This window comes from Zingiber officinale, chromosome 10A (genome assembly GCF_018446385.1).
Source record: "Zingiber officinale cultivar Zhangliang chromosome 10A, Zo_v1.1, whole genome shotgun sequence".
NCBI classification, from domain to species: domain Eukaryota; kingdom Viridiplantae; phylum Streptophyta; class Magnoliopsida; order Zingiberales; family Zingiberaceae; genus Zingiber; species Zingiber officinale.
In genome coordinates this window covers 30116573-30135738 of record NC_056004.1, presented here as the reverse complement: position 1 = coordinate 30135738, position 19166 = coordinate 30116573, and the positions used below count along the sequence as shown (strand labels likewise).

General features: G+C 40.2%; 3 protein-coding genes across 3 annotated transcripts; 2 read left to right on the top strand and 1 right to left on the bottom strand.

Moving 5' to 3' along the window:
• The first annotated feature begins 4226 nt into the window (after positions 1–4226).
• On the top strand, positions 4227–7921 carry LOC122026239 (heme oxygenase 1, chloroplastic-like). The gene is made up of 4 exons (XM_042584896.1): positions 4227–4762; positions 6314–6537; positions 7405–7512; positions 7609–7921. The coding sequence occupies exons 1-4, from the start codon at positions 4354–4356 to the stop codon at positions 7699–7701; spliced, it is 834 nt and encodes a 277-aa protein (XP_042440830.1). The 5' UTR covers positions 4227–4353; the 3' UTR covers positions 7702–7921.
• An 804-nt stretch (positions 7922–8725) lies between these two features.
• Positions 8726–14632, top strand: LOC122027144 (beta-glucuronosyltransferase GlcAT14B-like). Its single transcript, XM_042586018.1, has 4 exons — positions 8726–9471; positions 10110–10185; positions 10276–10391; positions 13799–14632. Exons 1-4 carry the CDS (start codon positions 8847–8849, stop codon positions 14314–14316), a joined length of 1335 nt encoding a protein of 444 aa, XP_042441952.1. The 5' UTR covers positions 8726–8846; the 3' UTR covers positions 14317–14632.
• A 543-nt stretch (positions 14633–15175) lies between these two features.
• Positions 15176–16527, bottom strand: LOC122027508 (TATA-binding protein-associated factor 2N-like). Its single transcript, XM_042586500.1, has 4 exons — positions 16393–16527; positions 15797–16208; positions 15638–15708; positions 15176–15549 (listed from the first exon to the last, which is right to left on the bottom strand). The coding sequence occupies exons 2-4, from the start codon at positions 16189–16191 to the stop codon at positions 15536–15538; spliced, it is 480 nt and encodes a 159-aa protein (XP_042442434.1). The 5' UTR covers positions 16192–16208; positions 16393–16527; the 3' UTR covers positions 15176–15535.
• Positions 16528–19166: the final 2639 nt, after the last annotated feature.

The following is a 19166-nucleotide window of genomic DNA, read 5'->3' as shown; positions in this document are numbered from 1 at the left end:
ATACCCAAAGCTTCCATTTCTTTGGCCGTCGCGGCTTCCAGAGCGGCCGCCTTCCTCTTCAAAACACCGGCCATGACCGAATCCATAACGATGTCCGCTGCAAAGAAAGGAAAAGAAATCAGTTAGCAATCAAAGCAAATGTCCAACCAAAGTTCTTACCGAAGCCGGCCGGAAGAGGGGTCTGTATAGGACTCAGCCCGAAGATGTACATCACTCCCTCGTGGAGAAGTTTGTTGATGTCAAGTCGCAGACCGGCCAGTATATTTGCAGCATGGAGGTAGTCCGGTCGGGTCTTGAACTTCTTCAACTCGGGAGTGGGGGGCAGACTGACTTGCCACTGGGTCGGGAAGTTTGCCTGATTGGGCATACGGATGTAGAAAAAATAATCCTTCCAATGTTTATTGGAAGTAGGGAGTTTGTTGAAAAAGACCAAGCCGGACCGAGCTTGGAACATGAAGGTGCCCGGCTCGGCTTGCTTGGGGTAATAGAAATAAAAGAAGACCTCCGGTCGGAGGGGGATGTTGTGAATCTTAAACAAAATGACAACACCGCAGAGGAGACGGAAGGTATTGGGTACTAAACTGCCGAGCGGCACACCGAAAAAATTACAGACATCTATAATGAAGGGGTGCACAGGAAAACGAAGACCGGCGGTAAACTGGTCTCGGAAGACACAGAAAGCTCCGCGCGGCGGCCTGTGAGGCCGAGCGGAGGGACCAGCTAAGCGAATTTCGAAATCCTCTGGGATTTCAAAATTATCTGTCAAAATATCGAAGTCCCGCTGTTCGAATCAGGACTGCATGGTGGTGTACCATGGGCCGAGCGACTGATCCGCGGGATGGGAAGAACTAGCCATGGGCCGATCGGAAGGAATCAAAAGGCAAAAAGGCAGGAGAAAAACAACAGCAAACGAAAGGAGGTTTCAAGGATCGAAACTGAGGAAGAAATGCGGAGGAAACACCGGAAAGGAGGAAGGAAAGCTATAAAACCTTACTGCGGGGAAAGGGATCGCGAAAAAGGCGCCGGAGAGCGTCGGAGAGCAGAAACAGGATCGCCGGAGCTCCAAAGCGCAGGAGGCAATGGTCGAAATCGCGGAGGCAGGTGACGAAGAGAAGGAAAAACGAAGAATTTATAGGGTGAGGGCCGGGCAGCCTCCACCGTTGGATCCAGGTCACGGGAATCAAAGCATGCATCGAGCCATCCATTTCGAATCACTTCGATCACATCAAAACATCACGCCACCGCCGCCGTACACCGATGGCAGTGCTCCACGTGGCATTCAATCATTCGGAGCATTTAATAAAAGCATGCTCAACCTTAATGTCGAAGATTGGCGCAGAATACGAGGAGATCCGGTGAAGACCATTGTTGATTCGCTTAAGGCTACCTCTATGGTTGGCCGAGCGGATGATACAAGCATGGAGGAACCGCTCGGCCGGATTCTTAGTCCAGTCAGTCGGACTATTCGCCTCCTTCGACTAGACTTGAAGGGGAGGCAAGTGATCCGGTAGTAAGAGCAGGGGGCCCGCCCTGTGAAGTCAACGCCATGTGGAAGCCACAGTGGCAGTCGTCCATCCGGAGAGGGCCGGGTCCGGCCGGACGCCCAGAGAAGGCCGGGACCAACCGGACGGCTGGAGAGGGCAGGGTCCGACCGGACGTCCGGCCGGCCGACGGAATCGAACGCCCGGAGGGGGATGGGTCCGATCGGCTTGCCGACCGGACGATATACGGCTGATGGTTAAAGGCACCCTGTCGAAATCAGGGTTCCGGCGCTCAGTAGAAAAGGTCGTGGGCCGAGCGGACCTCACGCTCGGCCAAAGCCATAAGGTAACACTGCTAATAGTCCCCGTAAAGCACGTGATGGAGGATCTCCCCAAGTAAACCATCGCGTATGTCCGGCCGGATGTTGAGGGAACTGTCCGCCCGGAAGCCAGATTTGGAGCAAAGGGGAAAAGGACAAGGAACGTCTTTTTCTGACAGCAGGTATGTTTCACGTGTGGGCCATGCTCCAAATCTTGTGATAGGGGATTCCGCTGTCCCATCGAGGACATGCTAAGACTGTAGCAGTATGGGTTAGGGAAGCTCACTGACAAGTCCTTACTGGAGTGTGGGCTATGGACACGTGTACACCTCGGTAGGTGTACACTCACTTCTTCGCTGCCCTATATAAAGGCCCTCATTCTTCGCCGGAGGTACGCAATCTACAAGTTTTAAAGCCACTGTTTCTTTCTGGAGCTTCGCCTGACTTGAGCGTCGGAGGGTCGCCGTCGGGAATCCCTTCCCGGCCCGACTTCTGTGCAGGTTCGCCGGAGCTTTGTGCCGCCAGTCGAAGATCCACGCAAGCAGCCGGAAGCGTCACGTGCCCAGCGTCCGTTGATTCGACATTCGGACAGGATCAGCCGTGTAGATCTACACGATCGTGTGCTGGATACACTGCTGAGGTGACACGGCCGGTCTGCACCACACGGCCATGTCATGCTCCCTCCTTGGTAAGGCTACATGGCCGGTCTGCACCACACGACCATATTCTGCTTCTTCTTTGGAAAGTTGGCACGGCCATGCCATTTGGCATGGCCGTGTGATGCCTGGCCACAAGATATTGACACGGTCGTGGCTTGATTTACCTCTGGTGGGGGAACACGGTCATGTGGGTCACACGACCTTGACTTGATCTCTTCCAAAGTTATTATCGTGTGTGTTTTTACTCTATTTTCGCTCCAATATACGTTCTGTCAATCAAAACAAGCAAAGAGCAGATCTCCGAACAAAATATAGTGAAAGTATGACATTATAAAGAAATAGAGTGCAATAAATATAAATTATGTTCATGAAATATAAATAAATGTGTATCCAAACATACATAAAAATGTATATAATTTACGCACATCACCTATCACCTTTCGGTTACCAACAGCTATTGCCTAGCCGAGTCTTTGGTGTTGTTTTTGCCATGTAGTATTATGTATACTATGGTGGTAAAAGACGAATACGTTCGTCCCAGCGCCTCCGTCAACCCGTCCCAGGGCCAACACGGAAGAGATGTTGTATTACGTATAGTATGATCAAATGTATCTTTGTCCATGATTCTTTAATTTGCAGGTCTCTGTTACGGTCTGCACACATTCATGCACCTTGTCTTCTTCAGCAGTTGTACCGGCAACCTTCCACAGCGTCCCAGTGCCTGCCTACTAGCTAATTGTTGTACCTTCCTTTTCTTCCTTGGCAGTGCTCGCTTCTTCCTCAGCAGTGATCGCCACTTCCTTTGTCTCTATCCAGCAGCTGTGAACGTCCAAATCATAGCTTCATCCTCAAGCCCTCCCTAAACTGTCTTTCGCCCAGGACAGTCCGGTGACTTGTCAAGAAAATAGGTGCGCCAGCGAGCCGCAGACACTACTGATGAAGCTCCAACACGCATCTAGATCCTAACCCTAACACTCTCCTCACAGTCGAAGAGGAAGCCCTACCTCCGGCCGGCGATCAAACCTTGACTTCTAGAGAGAAGTCAGAGCTTCTTTCACTAGCGCCTCTTCACAACTCGACGACTTGAGAGAGGAATTAATTAACGACAGAGGATGTGGAGATCGCCTGCGGGGGACGGTAGGGCGCGCGGCGTCGACGGACAAGGAGATGGGCTTCCGCCAGTAGAGTGCAATGAAGATGACAGTTCCGGAGACGACGACAACGACTGTGGCAAGGCAAAACCGTGAGAGCTGAATTATATAAAACAACAGTCCTTTCCTTCTCCCAAAGACAATTTTAAATACTTGAATTACAGAAAACAGAAAGAGAGAAGACAATAGAAGACTGAAGAAAAAGGGAGATTCGATATTAAATATTTAATCCTCAGATAATAAATCTTGCGAAAATCGAAACAACTCTGCCATCTTAATATCAACTCTACCGCACTAAAAGGCCAAAGGGGCTATTTGAATGGATCAGGCATCATTCATATTCTTGACCAGTAGAATCGTAACTGACTTTAATTTTTTAATTGAACACGTACAAATATAGTGAACTTAAAAGTGCGAATTTAATATAAAACATAAAAATAAAAAAGACCTTTTAAATTATTTTACTCGTTTTATATTAAACTGTCAACCCTTTGATGCACCCCCGTGAACGGTCCAATTAACATATGGGTATTAACTTGTGCGTATAATCTCGGAAATCTGCCGAATCCTCCCCTCCATTTATTTTATTATATTTTATTTTTAGATCCCGTTGCATAGATGCAACGGAAGCACACCGAGCTAGCTGTTACAAGCACTCTTCTCCGCTCCGTCGGCTTATTCCTTGCATCACAAGCCCTAAACAAGGCTTCGCTTCGTTGTCGTCATAACTATACGCGTAACTATGGCCTCCTCCGCCTTTCGCGTCTCTCAATACCGAACCTCCTGTCCTCGAGCTCGCCTCATCCCCGCCTCCCTTACCGACCCCGTTCGCTTAAACTTCCCTTACCGCCAGCGGAGAGGCACCTCCGACCGACTTCCCCTGCGAGCCATTGTCGTTACTGCCACCGCCACCGAGATGCCAAAGGAGCGGCAGGCCTCCGGCCGGGACCGTGCGTTCGTCGACGAGATGAGGGCAGTTGCGATGAAGCTGCACACCAGGGATCAAGCCAAGGAGGGTGAGAAGGAGCCTGAAGGGCCGCCGGTTTTTAAGTGGGAACCGTCCATGGAGGGGTACCTCCGTTTCCTAGTTGATAGCAAGATCGTGTATGATACCCTGGAAATAATCATCCGGAATGCCGCCTATCCCTGGTGTAAGTTTTTGGTTCCTTCTACTTTCACCTTTTTATGTTTCTGTTTGCAGTTTTGTTTGATCGTAAGAACTAATTGCGCCGTCAAAAATTTGAACTCACAACTCAATCGCGAAGAGAAAGATATTTTTGAGATACCTAAACATATAAGATCTTAACTCTTTTATAGATTCTAAATAAGGTATGTTCTTAGAAAATAATGCGCATTAGGTAGCTAACATCTCTGTCATAATTATAAATAACCTTTTATTTAGAATTAAAAAAATTAAAATAAAATAATAAACTTGTCGTTCTCCCTCATCAAGAAGAATTTGACTCTATCAAGTGAACAATCAAAATCTATCAAGTGAACTAATTGCACCTCTGTGGATAAATTGATATATTGTTGTTTCATTTCTTTGAGTAACTCATGAGGAGTCCAAGTTGGTCCTCACCGGCCCAATCATCATTGGCGTCCGAAAACCCTTTGTTGCTGTGAGACAGTGGGAGGCTAGCACTGTCTGAGCATCTATAATGTGCTTGGTCTACTGAGTGTTATAATGGGAATATAGAAACTAATACTGTGGTGGTGTGGCATATAGAAATATCAATAGATGGAAGACAGTACGAATGCTGTAAATCCTCTGCGCTATAGTAATGTTTATATTAAGTTGGTGAGTTACTAACAATGCATTATAATCAAGTTTTCTCATAATTTAAAGGGGCCAAAGTAGTGAGCATGATGTTTTTTTAAGGTGTTTCTAGGAAAGTGTTTGGGGTAGATGCTAGCAAGAATATAGCCCCTTATGTTTAACTCCTTGAATTTATGGTATGTGCTAGTTATAATTTTGTATGTTTCATTATTTATTGCAATTTTTATTCAAATTTCGGTATGAATATCTTGAATACACTCAGCAGAACTATCAACTAACTCAAATAAATGGAAAGCAGTAAGTACAGGAATTAGGTCTATAGTTTGACGAGTTTTTGGACCCATACTCAACTTTACAAACTCTAGCTAGACTAACTTGCATTCACCTATTCACTCTAGCTAGACTAACTTGTATTCACACCATTGTCCATTTGTTCTTGACACTTGACACCTAAACAAATTTCCTAAAGTGCAATTGATTGCTTTTTGTCAATCTATGGATGGAAGGGAGATGAAAACTTAAATTGGATCCCAACTGTTAAAAAATTTCCATAGGGTTTTCAAAAAAATTAAAAAATTGACCAACTTTATATCCCTTTAACTATTTCAGATGCATTGTTGGTTTTATTGCACAAGATGAAATAGTTCTACAGTTTGTAACTTGTTTTGTACAATCAGCATCAGAATGAGTATTTATTGGCGAGTGAGCATATTGTTTATTAGATTGTGTTGGATTAAAGAATGTCTTTGGGTCCTCTTCCTTGTCGTTGCATCACCTGTAAATTATATTTTGATTAAATATAATAGTCAATGGATGCTGCGCTTGTTATTTCTTAATTTTCTTGCACTAGCTAGTAAATTTACTTAGCATGTATTTGGAAATTGGAACCTAGTTCAGTATGATATATAGCCACTATTTGTAGATGCTGAGTTCGAGAATACTGGCTTGGAAAGGTCTGACAAATTAGCTAAAGATTTAGAATGGTTTAAGGGCCAAGGGCATACGATTCCTGACCCCTCTGCTCCTGGTGCTTCTTATGCTCAGTATCTGGAGGAGCTTTCCGAAAAGGATCCTCAAGCATTCATATGTCACTTCTATAATGTATACTTTGCTCACACTGCTGGTGGTCGAATGATTGGCAGCAAGGTACTTTAATATCTAAATATCGTTTTCCAGATGTCATTGTGCTGCCTAAAATGTTCTGAAATGACACATTTCTTGTGCAAAGGTTGCCTTACCAGACAATTTGATGTATTACTAGAGTTTTTTTTCTATATCTATTTTCAGTTTAGCTTTTAGAAATTCAGTTACTCTATACATTATAATAATTTGGTGATCCGGCATAAATGTTTTCCCTCGGTATGCATTTCATTAACTTTATTTGAGTTGCTCTGTTCATTAATTTGGAAACAAAATCTCACAACGAAGAGCCTTGCAAGAAGAACTAATAAAGGAAAGTAGGGAAAAAAATATTTGCAGTATTAGATTATAAAAATACATTGTTATTGAGGATGTTCAGTATTTAAGAAATAGTACTATACTTCAATTGATCCTTGGAGGCCCAAAGATAGAGTTTGCAGCATGAGTGCCCAAAATGGACAGGTTCTCCTCAATTGACAACAAATCTGTTCTTAGTTGCATAGCTAATGCTGAGAGTTCACCACTCCATTTCTGAATGCTCAAATTAGATCGATTGTGAACATGTGGAAGACCATGTAGGGTCATAACTTTGGTCTCAGACCAGCCTGCTGTTTTTATCTGCGCACATTTATAGAAAGGCATGATATCATAGCTAGCTGCATTCTTGATTTACATGCCCTTTGTATCTGTTGCAAATCAGAGTAATGCGGCACACAAATAATCTCATTCGACTAACTAATTGTGTCACACTCAATTCACTTGGCCATGTCACAGCTTATTTGTGGTGGTACACAATTTGTTATGTACTTGTCATAATGCTGTTAGCTAAATTCATTGATTCTTTGTCAATTTAACTTCATCTCTTCCTCCTAGGCGGCAGAGAAAATCCTAGACAACAAGGAGCTAGCATTCTACAAGTGGGATGGCAATCTATCCGAACTGTTGCAAAATGTGCGCAATAAGCTGAATAAAGTTGCTTCGGTATGACCATAGACATTTTCTTGCTTATTAAGTTTCTGCTGCCCTTTTTTTTTTTCCAGATTTCCTACAGCACTTTGTATTTCATATTTTTTGCAGAACTGGTCTAGAGAAGAGAAGGATCATTGTTTGGAGGAGACTGAGAAATCATTCAAATATTCAGGCGATATACTCCGTTTGATATTGCCGTAGCAAATGAAGGATTCATCAGCTATTAACTAAAAGTATTACGACTATTTTGCTGTTTCATAGCGTGCTGTTTCACAAGATTATGTTATTCGCAAACGAATCTGTGGTCGTTGTGTAATTCGCTTTCATGCTGCTGTGTTAAGAAGAATTTGCAGTAGGAAAAAAAAAGGGTACATTTCGCTTGTTTCTCAGGTTGATAAGAGAAGCAAATAATTTCGATTAATTATTTTTTATATTTGAGAAGATATTTATCTTGATTTTGTCGAGATTTGAACTTCAAATCTCATGATGATAATATTTCATGCGCTAGTCAGATCCATAGGGTACATGAAAATTCTACTCATATGAGGGTACATGAAAATTTCACTCCATGAAGCATAAGTAAGACTAATGATTTCTTTCGAGAGAAAAAATATCATGATAATCGAGTGAAACAAATGCCTTTTTTGTTTGAAGCTACGAGAGAAAAGGACAATGGAATCGTATTATTGAGAACCGAATTGAATTAATTGCCAGTGGAAATTATGTTAATTGGTAGGTCGTGTTGTAAATATCCTAGATGCATTAATTGCCAATTAAATGGGTTGAGTCTTGTGATGGAACAGGGGGATATAATTAATGTTCTTCGTGGTATATCGAGTTACTTGGAAGGCCTTACCTTCGCGTTCTTTAAAATTTATATGAAATTATACCAATAGTTAAAAACACACACCAAATGCTCGTCTTCCATTGGCAAACAATTGACTAGAGGATGTCTTTACAAATACAAGTGAGATTTGCAAAGAAATTCTAATTTACAAAGTCGTGTTTATCTTGAATTATTAATGTGTAAAATATTAATCAATGAAGAGGATGAATTATTCACAAACGTCAGGTCAACGGCGACTTTGTCCCACGTCTCTGGGAATTTGAATATTTTTTTTCATTTTTGTCACCCGACTCAGTCGTCGTCGACGACCAACCAACCGCCCACCTTCCATGTACCAGATCCATCTTAACCGTCCATCAGGATTCCACTGACCTCCCGGACACGTACCCAATGCCATCGTTTCCACTCGTAAATACAGCGAATTGAGCTCGGATTGACTACACCGTGGCACCGAAACGGAGGGCGGCGGAGTGACTGACCACCGCCCGTCGCCTGGCCAATGGAGACCCAGCCTCCACCGCCGTATCAGCTTCAGCGGAGGACTAAATGGATGGTTCCCCTGCTCACCTCCTTCTTCCTCTCATCCCTCGTAATCTCCGCCTCCCTCTTCGCCTTTTCCTCCTCTTCCATCTCATCCTTCTCCTCCGCCTCCTTGTCCCAACAGGCCCTCCTCCTCCTATCCTTCTCCCAGATCCCTAGCACCGTCTCCGATGAGCCTCTCTTCGTCGAGTCTAAGCTCCTCTCCTCTTCGCCGCATGACGCCGTGCCGCCTCGCCCGGTCCCCCGCCTCGCATACCTCATCTCCGGCTCGGCCGGAGACGGCCGTAGCTTGCGGCGGACCCTCCGCGCTCTCTATCACCCGAACAATCAGTACGTGGTTCACCTCGATCTTGAAGCCCCTGCATCGGAACGTCTAGAGGTCGCCGCTGCTATACGAAACGATCCTGTGTACTCTCGTTTCGGAAACGTGAGGGTCATAGATCGGGCGAATATGGTCACCTACCGAGGCCCTACTATGGTTACGAACACGCTTCACGCCGCCTCTGTCCTTCTTAAGGAGCGCGGCGACTGGGATTGGTTCATCAATCTCAGCGCCTCCGACTACCCTCTTGTCACCCAGGATGGTGAGGTTTGAAACCCAACTATTATTTTGTCACTCATATATAGTTTCCCATCTGCAATTGGATGTTGATTAGTTTTCTTTTTGATCTATACTTGGGAATGTCAATCCTATTACCCATTTGTTACTGCTAGTTAGGTATTGCCTAAAGTATTTGAATAATGGATCCTCTTAGCAGTACCCCCATCAGGTTTGTTTTGTTTATCTGAGGTAGTTCTCAACTGTACGATACCCTTGGTTATAGGCATTGCAATAAGTTTCTAGCTAGTTCTTCCCTGATTCAGCAATAAAGTACATCATCATTTGTTTGACTTTCTGATCATTCTACATCCGAAACAAGCAGTCTTTCTTGCACACAACCCTGCTGAATAACACGCTCCAGTTTGTGACAAGAATAGTTATGGGATGGTCATGGCTATCTGTATCTTAGTTCATTTGTTACTGTCCATGCTCTAAAATCTTGATTACCTTTTCAAAACTTTTATTGGGTGATTATTTCTCACAATTGATCCAATGTGTTATTTCATGGATATATTTCTGTTAATTGATATTTCAAATCAAATCCAACTTTGGTCATTCTCATATTGCAAAGAACATTTTGAAGCTTTGCTTACTGCATAGTTTCTTATCTTTCTCGAGCAGATCTACTCTATGCACTTTCAAGTGTACCCAGAGAGCTGAACTTTATTGAGCATACAAGTGACATTGGATGGAAGGAGTACGTAAGACACACTCATTGATTGGCAGTATTATAGACATCCCTTGATTTACATCATGCTTATTGATGCTCTTGAAATTGTAATATCAGGCACTTCCGAGCTAAGCCAATAATTATCGACCCTGGGCTTTATAGTTTGCAGAAAACTGATGTCTTTTGGATTACTGAGAAAAGAACCGTACCCACTGCATTCAAGCTCTTTATAGGTACAAAGACTAAGTGCCCACTAGTCTATACTTAAGGTGTACATGAATTATGTGCTCTTTCCTTTTTCATTTTACTGTGTATGTTTTAAACACATTATTCTGTGAAGCAGCTATTTCTCTAGTACTTGGGTTGTTAGTTATTGTTGGATGCTTAAACTGACATGATAGAAACACGTATTGGGGTTTGCCCAAGTGGAACTTTTTAGATTTCCAAGTTATCCTCGAGTCTTTTTATAATAACATTTGCAGCAGTTTAGTACTTGAGTAGAACAAGAGAGATGTTTAACCATTACCAAATCTGCAATCTTACTTTTATATGACAATTTTCTAATAAACTGCTTTCTTTACTATTACGATTATTGTGGTTCATGGTAATGTGGCATGTTCCTTTTTATCATTTGTCATTCAAGGAATTAGTACAGTATGTCGATGACATGATATATTCTCATCTTAGGTTGTATGTAAATCTTACTATCATTGTGTTCAGTATAATCTCATTCTTTTATTTTCTAAATTTAGAAGAACTTTAAGCGTTACAGTCTGGAACAATGCTAGGATATGGAATCAGGAGTCAAGTTGTAGGCAGAGTTGGAAAAGGGAATAATTTGACATTTAATAGAATTAACCTATTATAGCTATGTAGGTTTCGCAACAATGGGGTTGGTTTGGACTAGAATAACTAGGTCCCTGATTTTTTATAAATTTGCATAACCTTTGTACACTGTGTATGGTTTGTATTGACTATTTTTTACACCCTGTATCTTTTGTGAAGGACAGGCCACAAATTCATTGGTGGGTACATTTTGTGGCTACAATATTACAAGGCTATATCACTGGCCCTCATGTCTACAATGCAGGAACTAAATTAGATATTCCTTGAGTGTAGGAATTGTGCATGACTGATGTGAAAGGATGGCATACAAAGACAGGGAAATCATGTGGTTCCAGTCTATAGGCATATACATCTCTTTCTTGTGAGTGTTGCTATGAAAATGATAAAACAGTTTGCTTGATTGGGGCCAAATGAAGAAAGCTTGGACCCATTTCTATGGTGGTGGAAACTTAATCATGATTATGAATCATTAGTCTTTCATTTGAAGAAAAGAGTATGGTTTTCTTTAATCTGAACATGTATGCTACAGAGATGTGAGATCGTAAAGCTCCTTGGATCTTACATGATGTATGCTTAATAATGAATATGAACCACTAGTCTTTCATTTGGAGCTAAGGGTATGGTTCCTTGAATCTGAACATGTATGCTACAGTCATTGTGTGACTGAAAAAAGGTTCCTGGGTCTTAACATTCATGCTACAGACTGTAAGATTGGGCAGAAGTTCCCTGTGTTTTAACATGAATGCTACAGACAGATTGTGAGTTTGAGAAGAAGAATGACAATCATTAGGTGGATTAGAGAAGGGAAATAAGATTCATGTCAAACTTCCGTTGCTTTTTAAATTCACAAAAATTGTTTGAGACTAATGGTTGAATAGCCATGCCTTGTTTCTATTATTTATCTTTTTTTTTTCATCCATGTGAAGTTATGCACACTTTTATGACAGCATCTTGGGTTGATTACCCATGATTCTCCCACAATTTATGATAGATAAAATAGAGTCCAAGTGAAATTAGATATTAGTTTCAATGAATAATACAATAAGAGAAAATAAAGATGATACAGTCATGTTCATGATTGACTCTTGATCAACTGAGTAATTTCTGTAGTTAAATGAATCAAATCAATTAGAGTTGAATGTGAGAGTTAGAGGAGGAATAAAGAAAACTTGATTTAATGTGGTTAAGTGTAATTTAAGACATCTAGATATTTTCTAGCCATAGATCCTTTACATAAGTGTTCAATGGCAGCATGAGATCAATGTACTCCTTACATGTTGTTTTTGTCTGAAATGTACTCCTTTGTATGACTTGTTTAATTGTTCTTTTCATCTGTTAGTTTAGTTACTATTATCAGTAGTACATTATTTTTATATCGCTGTGGAAAAAATATGTTCAATAATGTAGTTACCAGTATTGGAGTTATTGAGGTTATAATAATTGATTCTTCTAGTGAGTTTCATCCTTTTTTTTAAACACTTTTTAAGATAAATTTGCCAGATATATTCTGGATAAACCTCTATGGGTTAAACATTAATGGTGTATGTTATTTGCTAATATAATTGGTTAATTGATTAGAGAATAGAGAATGAATTTATGCATGAATCATAAAGAGAAGCTTTAAAAACTCTTATGCAGGAAATCTAGTTTCAACAATAAGAAAAAAAAACAAGTGAGGTGATAGTTAAGTTCAATGAAGAGGAAATTTTTGTAATAATTTTTATGTACAATATTATTAAATAAAGAGTTCTGGTGAAACAATCATGAATATGATAAAGACTGAATGGTTAGAATTGAGGAGTTTCTGCAGTACTGGGTCTTGATCAAATGCTTCTTAGGCTAAATGGAAGTTCTCATAAGATTGTGATGTATGGTCAATCATACTTTATCAGTGATAATTGATAGTTTTGTAAAAGACAGCCATAAAAGCTCAGTGTGACACAGAAACAAATATTTATAGGAAAGTGTGTACTTATGAGAAAATAACATAAAAATTACTATTATCCATGTTCAAAAGTAGTTACTGGTTCTATAAATTAGAAGAGTTGAATCTATTAGAGTGGACTGTGTAAGCAATAGTGAGGGATTTTAAAAAGAATATTCAATGTAACAAATTTTTTTTAATTAATTTCAATATGGTTTGCATTGAGCTCAATAGAGGATAAGATTCATGTAGTGAACTACCAAATAGTTAGGATAAACATGACACTATGATGATGATGATGACAATGACTATCTAAAAGTAGCTAGATGTAGTTCAAATGGACCATAAAAGATAGAAAATTGATTGAGATGTTAGCTTCATATTCAAAGGAAACTAATGAATTGAATAATTAGATTAGCTAAGTCAATTAGGATTGAAGGTACGAATGGTACAGAGAAATTAAAGAGAACATAACACCATTAAACGCGGCTTATGAGATCTTAATTTTAGCAGTGATATAACCTTGTTAGATTTCGTTAAGGGAAATGGATAAGATTGTGTGTCTGACCCCAAATAATTCTGGTTCGTGTTTGTCTTATATGTATATTATCTATCTGTGCCTCTTATGTTTTTCATTGGAAATGTTTGAAAAAACCATGAACTTGCTATTGTTACCTCCACCTTCTGTTTGAATGGTGAAAAAAAAATTGTGTTCAAAAGAGCTCGAGAATCAAAATAGATGATTTAGTAAGGAAGCTATTCACGAACTGTCAATTTCCAGTGAATTATTCGATACATTTTCCTTGTTCAAACTTTGCATGATTCCACTGGGGCATTAGTGGTTATTAATATGTTTTTTTTTTCTCACAGGTTCTGCTTGGATGATGCTTTCTCATCAGTTCATTGAATTCTGTTTGTGGGGGTGGGACAACCTTCCAAGGACAATTCTAATGTATTATGCAAACTATATATCGTCCCCTGAGGGATACTTTCAGACAGTCATCTGCAATGCCCCTGAGTTTCGTAACACGACTGTCAACAATGATCTTCATTTCATAGCTTGGGATAACCCTCCACAGCAGCATCCTCACCTTCTCACCCTAGAAGACTTCTCAAAGATGGTCATCAGCAATGCTCCATTTGCCAGGAAGTTTGGCAGAAATGACACTGTTCTTGACAAGATTGATAAGGAGCTCTTGGGCCGTGATCTGGATGGTTTTGTGCCTAGCAAATGGTATGATGCACTAAAAATGAATATAAGTGATGATCTACAGTATCAAGTGAGGAATGTCACTGAGCTCCGGCCTGGTCCCGGTGCTGAGAGGCTTAAAGTGCTAATGAGCCGCCTTCTTTCATCAGACAGTTTCAACGAAACGCACTGCATTTGATATCAAAGTGATGAATTGGAGCAGAAGGGATCAGTTGACTGTTTGGATGCAATCTGAAACGATAAAAAATCTTTGTGAGCAGCAATTTGTCAGTAATCTCTGATTGTGTTGTACACTTAACAGGTGAAGCCGCGTTTGAACTTTCTTCCCTGGATCTGGGTAGATCGTAAGTTTGTTGATGCCATCCAATTCCTGTGTACCCATTAGCCCCTTACAGTGTACCCTACTGAATTTTACTTTTCCCAAAATGCGTATAAGCTCCATTGCTGTCGCCAAATTTATCTCATAAATATTATTCTGACAATGTTTTGTTTGATTTTGTTGTTTTGTGTTATTTCTTTGGCGTTTCTTTGATATTGCTCCAATAGTGTAAACAGTCTGCAAGCTTAAATCAGCCTAATTTACCTAATTCATCCCATCTGAGCATGTGTCGTGGGGTTTTTCAGGAATGCTACTTCCATCTAAGCTATCGCGTGGGATATACAATGGATTGGAGCTATTAAAAGTGGTGTCAGCCAATTAAGTCTTGAGTGAACCATTTCTGGGGTGCAGACCAAGAGATAGACTACAAATGACTAAATGAGTTGGGAGGGTTGATTCAAACGTACTAACGATCGAGAGCTTCCTTTATCCCTTGCAGCAACTGCCTTATTACTCCCTCCAAATAAAGTTTTGGCCAATCAGAATTACAGCGAGCTCGTTCTTAAGAACACAAATCATGAAATTGCGATTGGAAAAGCTCCTAAAGTGCAATCCAAATACATCAAGGAAAAGCATCCTGCCAAAATAGAAAGTAACGATGGTGCAAATGCAATGCAAATAAAAACTCAAGGCGCTTTAAAACTTTTGACCGGAGCAATTTTCTTTCATCACATGAAATATCACATCCTTTAGTGCAGGAGTAATCTTGATTAAAGAAACATGCTTTAAAAGCAAAAGGCCGAACAAAGATCGATACACTTGCATTATGAGTTTTGGCACGTCAACTTTGGCCAACAACAGAGCAGACGTCAATTTCATTATCTAATGCATCGATCACAAGAAACTAAAAAAGAAGATACTAAATGAAGCAGAAAATTAAGGTGCAGCAAACACACTAACTAGTTCGGTAGTACATGCATGAACATCAAAACCAAAGAAGCAAAACAAAACTAGAAACCATAAGCTCTCATGCATTGATTCGTTCGTTCATAATTCGTTCGTTCCGCCTTGATTCTTCTCAGACTTCGGTGCCTGTCATCGCAAAAATGTCGATGAATTCAGGTTAATTTTCTCAAGAACAGAGCAGGCAATTAATCTCGCGAATTGATTGTTAATGTACCGGAATCCCTCGGCGCATTGCAGCGGAAGCACTCCATTCTGCTCGCGAAGTTGTGTTCGTTGCAGCCCGACCTTTTAAAATCACGCTCATGATTAGGAAATATTATTCTTCATTTGTTTAAAATTTAGACAGCGAAGAGAGGAATCCATCCAATGACACCTGTTGCAAATCCAATCTCCGGACTTCCATCCTGCACGGACGCCTCCGCCGCCGCCGCTTCCGCCGAAGCTGTAACCCCGGGACCGCGGCGTGTCGCTGTCGAAGCTGCCGCCGCCGCCGGTGACAGCGGAGTCCTCCTTCAGGGATGCGCACTTGAAGCAGCTGGAGCGGCTGGCGAAGTTGTGGGCGCCGCAGGAGCAGTACCAGTCTCCGGGGCGGACGTCGGAGCCGATGAAGCCGAACGACGAGCCTCCGCGGCCGCCGCCGAAGCTGAAGTAGTCGGAGCGGTCGCTGCCGGTCGGCCGCTGGTCGCCGCAGCGCTGACAGGAATCACGCCGGCTGAAGTTGAGGTGCTGGCAGGACCTGCAGGTCCAATCTCCAGGTTTCCTGTTCATCTTCTCAAATCAAAACCCTGCAAAATCCATTACCGATTAATTGGATTATGTAACAGGACAACTCTGAGCTCTTTTACGTTCATGTTCATGTTCATGCACTGGAGAACAATTGTAAAAAGACATGAAGATTACTACAAGAGAAACCGAGAAAGAACTAAAAGAAATGAGAGAGAACAAACATCAAATCTCTTCTTCACTTACCTTCACTAGGAGAAAGAGGAGAGATGAGGTAGAATGTGTAAGTATCAGTCGCTGTTGGCTTGGATTAGGTTTGTGAGCTTAGGGTGCCCTTTATACATCCATCAATGGGCCTCAACGATGGAGAATCTAAATTGTATTTTCACTTTTCTTTTCTACTGCCACTCCTTGAACACTGGCAAAAGGAGAAGAAGAGATAAAGAGCCTCGGGGAGGATGCCAAAGACTTATACTTGAACATGGATCATATAGTAATTGACATCTTTTGAGACATTCATGAGGTGCATTTGAGTTCCCCCTCGTCACTTGATATCAAAGTTATGGTGGTTAGTACATTGAATAGAGAAGAGTGAAAATTACATTAATTAGAAGGTTGAGAATTGAGATATTGTTGTTGTTATTGTCTTCAAGGTTCAAGAACCTTTCCTTTCATGTAGGATATGATATAAATTTTAATCCAGAAATTACAGAGGGCAAAGTAAGATAAGACTATAGCCACTGTTGGTTTTTAAAGAAATACTATAAATCTTCATTCAATGTAGAGTTGAGGGAAGGAATTTTAAGCTAGAGGCGAAAGCATCCTGCAATTTCCATAGTGAATTTCTCAAGAAAGTAAAAGGGAGAAGAAAAAAAACTGGTGGTTTCCGATAAATAAAGCAGGTCTTGGAGGATGGACTTGACCATCTTTTTTCACTCGTATCAAGTCACCCTTGGAATGTAATTTTGCCATCAAACTCCAATATATATCCTTTGCTTTTTCTGACAGCCTAAATCAGGGCTGTTCTTTTGCTTTTTTTTTTTAATCTTACTTCTTCTTTCTTCCCTCTTAATTACTTTCTTATGAAGGAGTTGCAAAACCAGAGGATGATGATGTGTGCTCGATGGCTTCTCTCGGGCGAAGCCAAAGGAGGATTATTGGTGAAGAGGAAACCGTGAAAGAGAGAAGAGGGTAAGTTAAGTGCCTGTGGTGATTGGATTCTCTTTGGAAAAATGAAAATGCTTTCATCATGCAACCATCCAGCAATGCTATGATTAAAAACTGGACCATAATGCCGATTGTGCTCATGCAGTCATGATTTTTCATTGTTGATAAGTGAATTTTAGGGCTGTAAACCCTAAATCTTAAACAACTCAAGTTAACCCAGCTTTATGATATTCAAATTGATAAAATAATTGAGTTAAGTCAAGTCAAACCTAAAAGGAATCAAATCGTTGAAATGATTGTTCAAATTTGACTTAATTTTTTTTATAATGTTGAGCTTGGTTCGTTTAGATTTTATCGAACTCTCAATTCAAACTTGTTTGGTTATTTTAAATTTTTACATTTTAAACTTGTTTGATTAATTATTAAACTTGATAATATAAATTTGTTTGTTCATTTTGAAAGTTTTATTTATTATTTAACATATTGATAAGAGTTTTATTGATGAATAAGGTTCACAAATATTAACGAGTTAAACACACAAATATTAATGAGTTAAACACATATGTGTTCAAGTTTGTTCATTTAATTTAATTAGTTGTTAAAGTTTATTTATTCAATTGATCTTTAGATGCATTGAATAAATATAAACAAACTCTTATTAAGACAAATATCAAATTTGTTCATGAACATTGATTCATTTATCATCATTTATCTTTTGCTTCAATGCATTGATCGGTTTACATATATATATATTAAATATATTATTTTTTTTTGTTTTTTAGAGCTTAGAGTTTAGTCTTTTATATATATATATATATATATATATATATATATATATATATATATATTAAATATATATATATATATTTTTTTTAAGCTTAGAGTTTAGTCTTTAGGGTTTAGGTTATAATATTAAAACTAAAGAAATTTTTTAAAAAATTACACATGTGGCTTACAAGGTGAGCACTATAAGATAAGTAGTGTACCAAGACTTTCTCTCTCTATATAAAAGTGATTTGTTGGACACCTAACTTAGATGACTGAGTGCATGCAGGGTGCCCGAAAGTGTTCCGGGTGCATATGTACTTACACTAATTCGGGCACTCGTATGCAGTCAAGTGCCCACGCGGGTATATATATATATATATATATATATATGATTTGTTGTCCAACGACTCTTGTGCAACTATGAGTGACGTACTTATGTGACATTGTCAGCTCGATTTCTTTACATTATTAAATTTCTTTTATTCTCTCTTCCTTTTGCCCTCTAATCAAAACCCCACCCTCAACTTTTAATCTCTCGACTTTCTCAAATCTAAATTTCCCTCGCTCTCGTTCCTTCCTTCGTCGCCGTCTTTCACTCTATCTCGCTCCTATTGGCAAGAAAAGCAAAGGTGCTGCAAGTTAAGCAGCTATATACTTGTTCTCAAGTTAGCTAGAAGCTCCCCAAACTGCCACTGCAAACATATATAGCTGACACTGCTTTTCTTAGCGCTTCTCTCCATTCTTGATCATAAGCCTTTCTATTCCACTGTCTATTTTTCAGTTATGTATAATGTTTGTTTATTAAGATTTATCCTACAATGTATAAGCCCTAATTGCAACAACGTGTAGCAGCTACTTGGACAATCTAAACAATATTTTTCTTACCATTTTTTGGTTATATAATTTACACAGAAATCGACAAACATCATTTCCCACATTTCATAACCAATGATAAATTGTAATTCCCTCTAATCTTAACATATTATTAGGATTTATAAGCTTGATGCCTGCTACAATGTGTGGCAGCTACTTGGACATTTAGCTGCTACAACGTGTAGCAGCTACTTGGACAGCTAGCTGGTACA

What these genes read in the sequence shown, in the direction of transcription:
- LOC122026239 (XM_042584896.1), top strand. Translation starts at nt 4,354, where the DNA reads ATGGCCTCCTCCGCCTTTCGCGTCTCTCAATACCGAACCTCCTGTCCT. An exon ending in GAATGCCGCCTATCCCTGGT is followed by an intron (nt 4,763 to 6,313) that starts GTAAGTTTTTGG and finishes CACTATTTGTAG; the next exon opens with ATGCTGAGTTCGAGAATACT. An exon ending in AGCTGAATAAAGTTGCTTCG is followed by an intron (nt 7,513 to 7,608) that starts GTATGACCATAG and finishes TATTTTTTGCAG; the next exon opens with AACTGGTCTAGAGAAGAGAA.
- LOC122027144 (XM_042586018.1), top strand. Translation starts at nt 8,847, where the DNA reads ATGGAGACCCAGCCTCCACCGCCGTATCAGCTTCAGCGGAGGACTAAA. An exon ending in AGTGACATTGGATGGAAGGA is followed by an intron (nt 10,186 to 10,275) that starts GTACGTAAGACA and finishes TTGTAATATCAG; the next exon opens with GCACTTCCGAGCTAAGCCAA. An exon ending in TGCATTCAAGCTCTTTATAG is followed by an intron (nt 10,392 to 13,798) that starts GTACAAAGACTA and finishes TTTTTCTCACAG; the next exon opens with GTTCTGCTTGGATGATGCTT.
- LOC122027508 (XM_042586500.1), bottom strand. Translation starts at nt 16,191, where the DNA reads ATGAACAGGAAACCTGGAGATTGGACCTGCAGGTCCTGCCAGCACCTC. An exon ending in GGAGATTGGATTTGCAACAG is followed by an intron (nt 15,709 to 15,796) that starts GTGTCATTGGAT and finishes TGATTTTAAAAG; the next exon opens with GTCGGGCTGCAACGAACACA.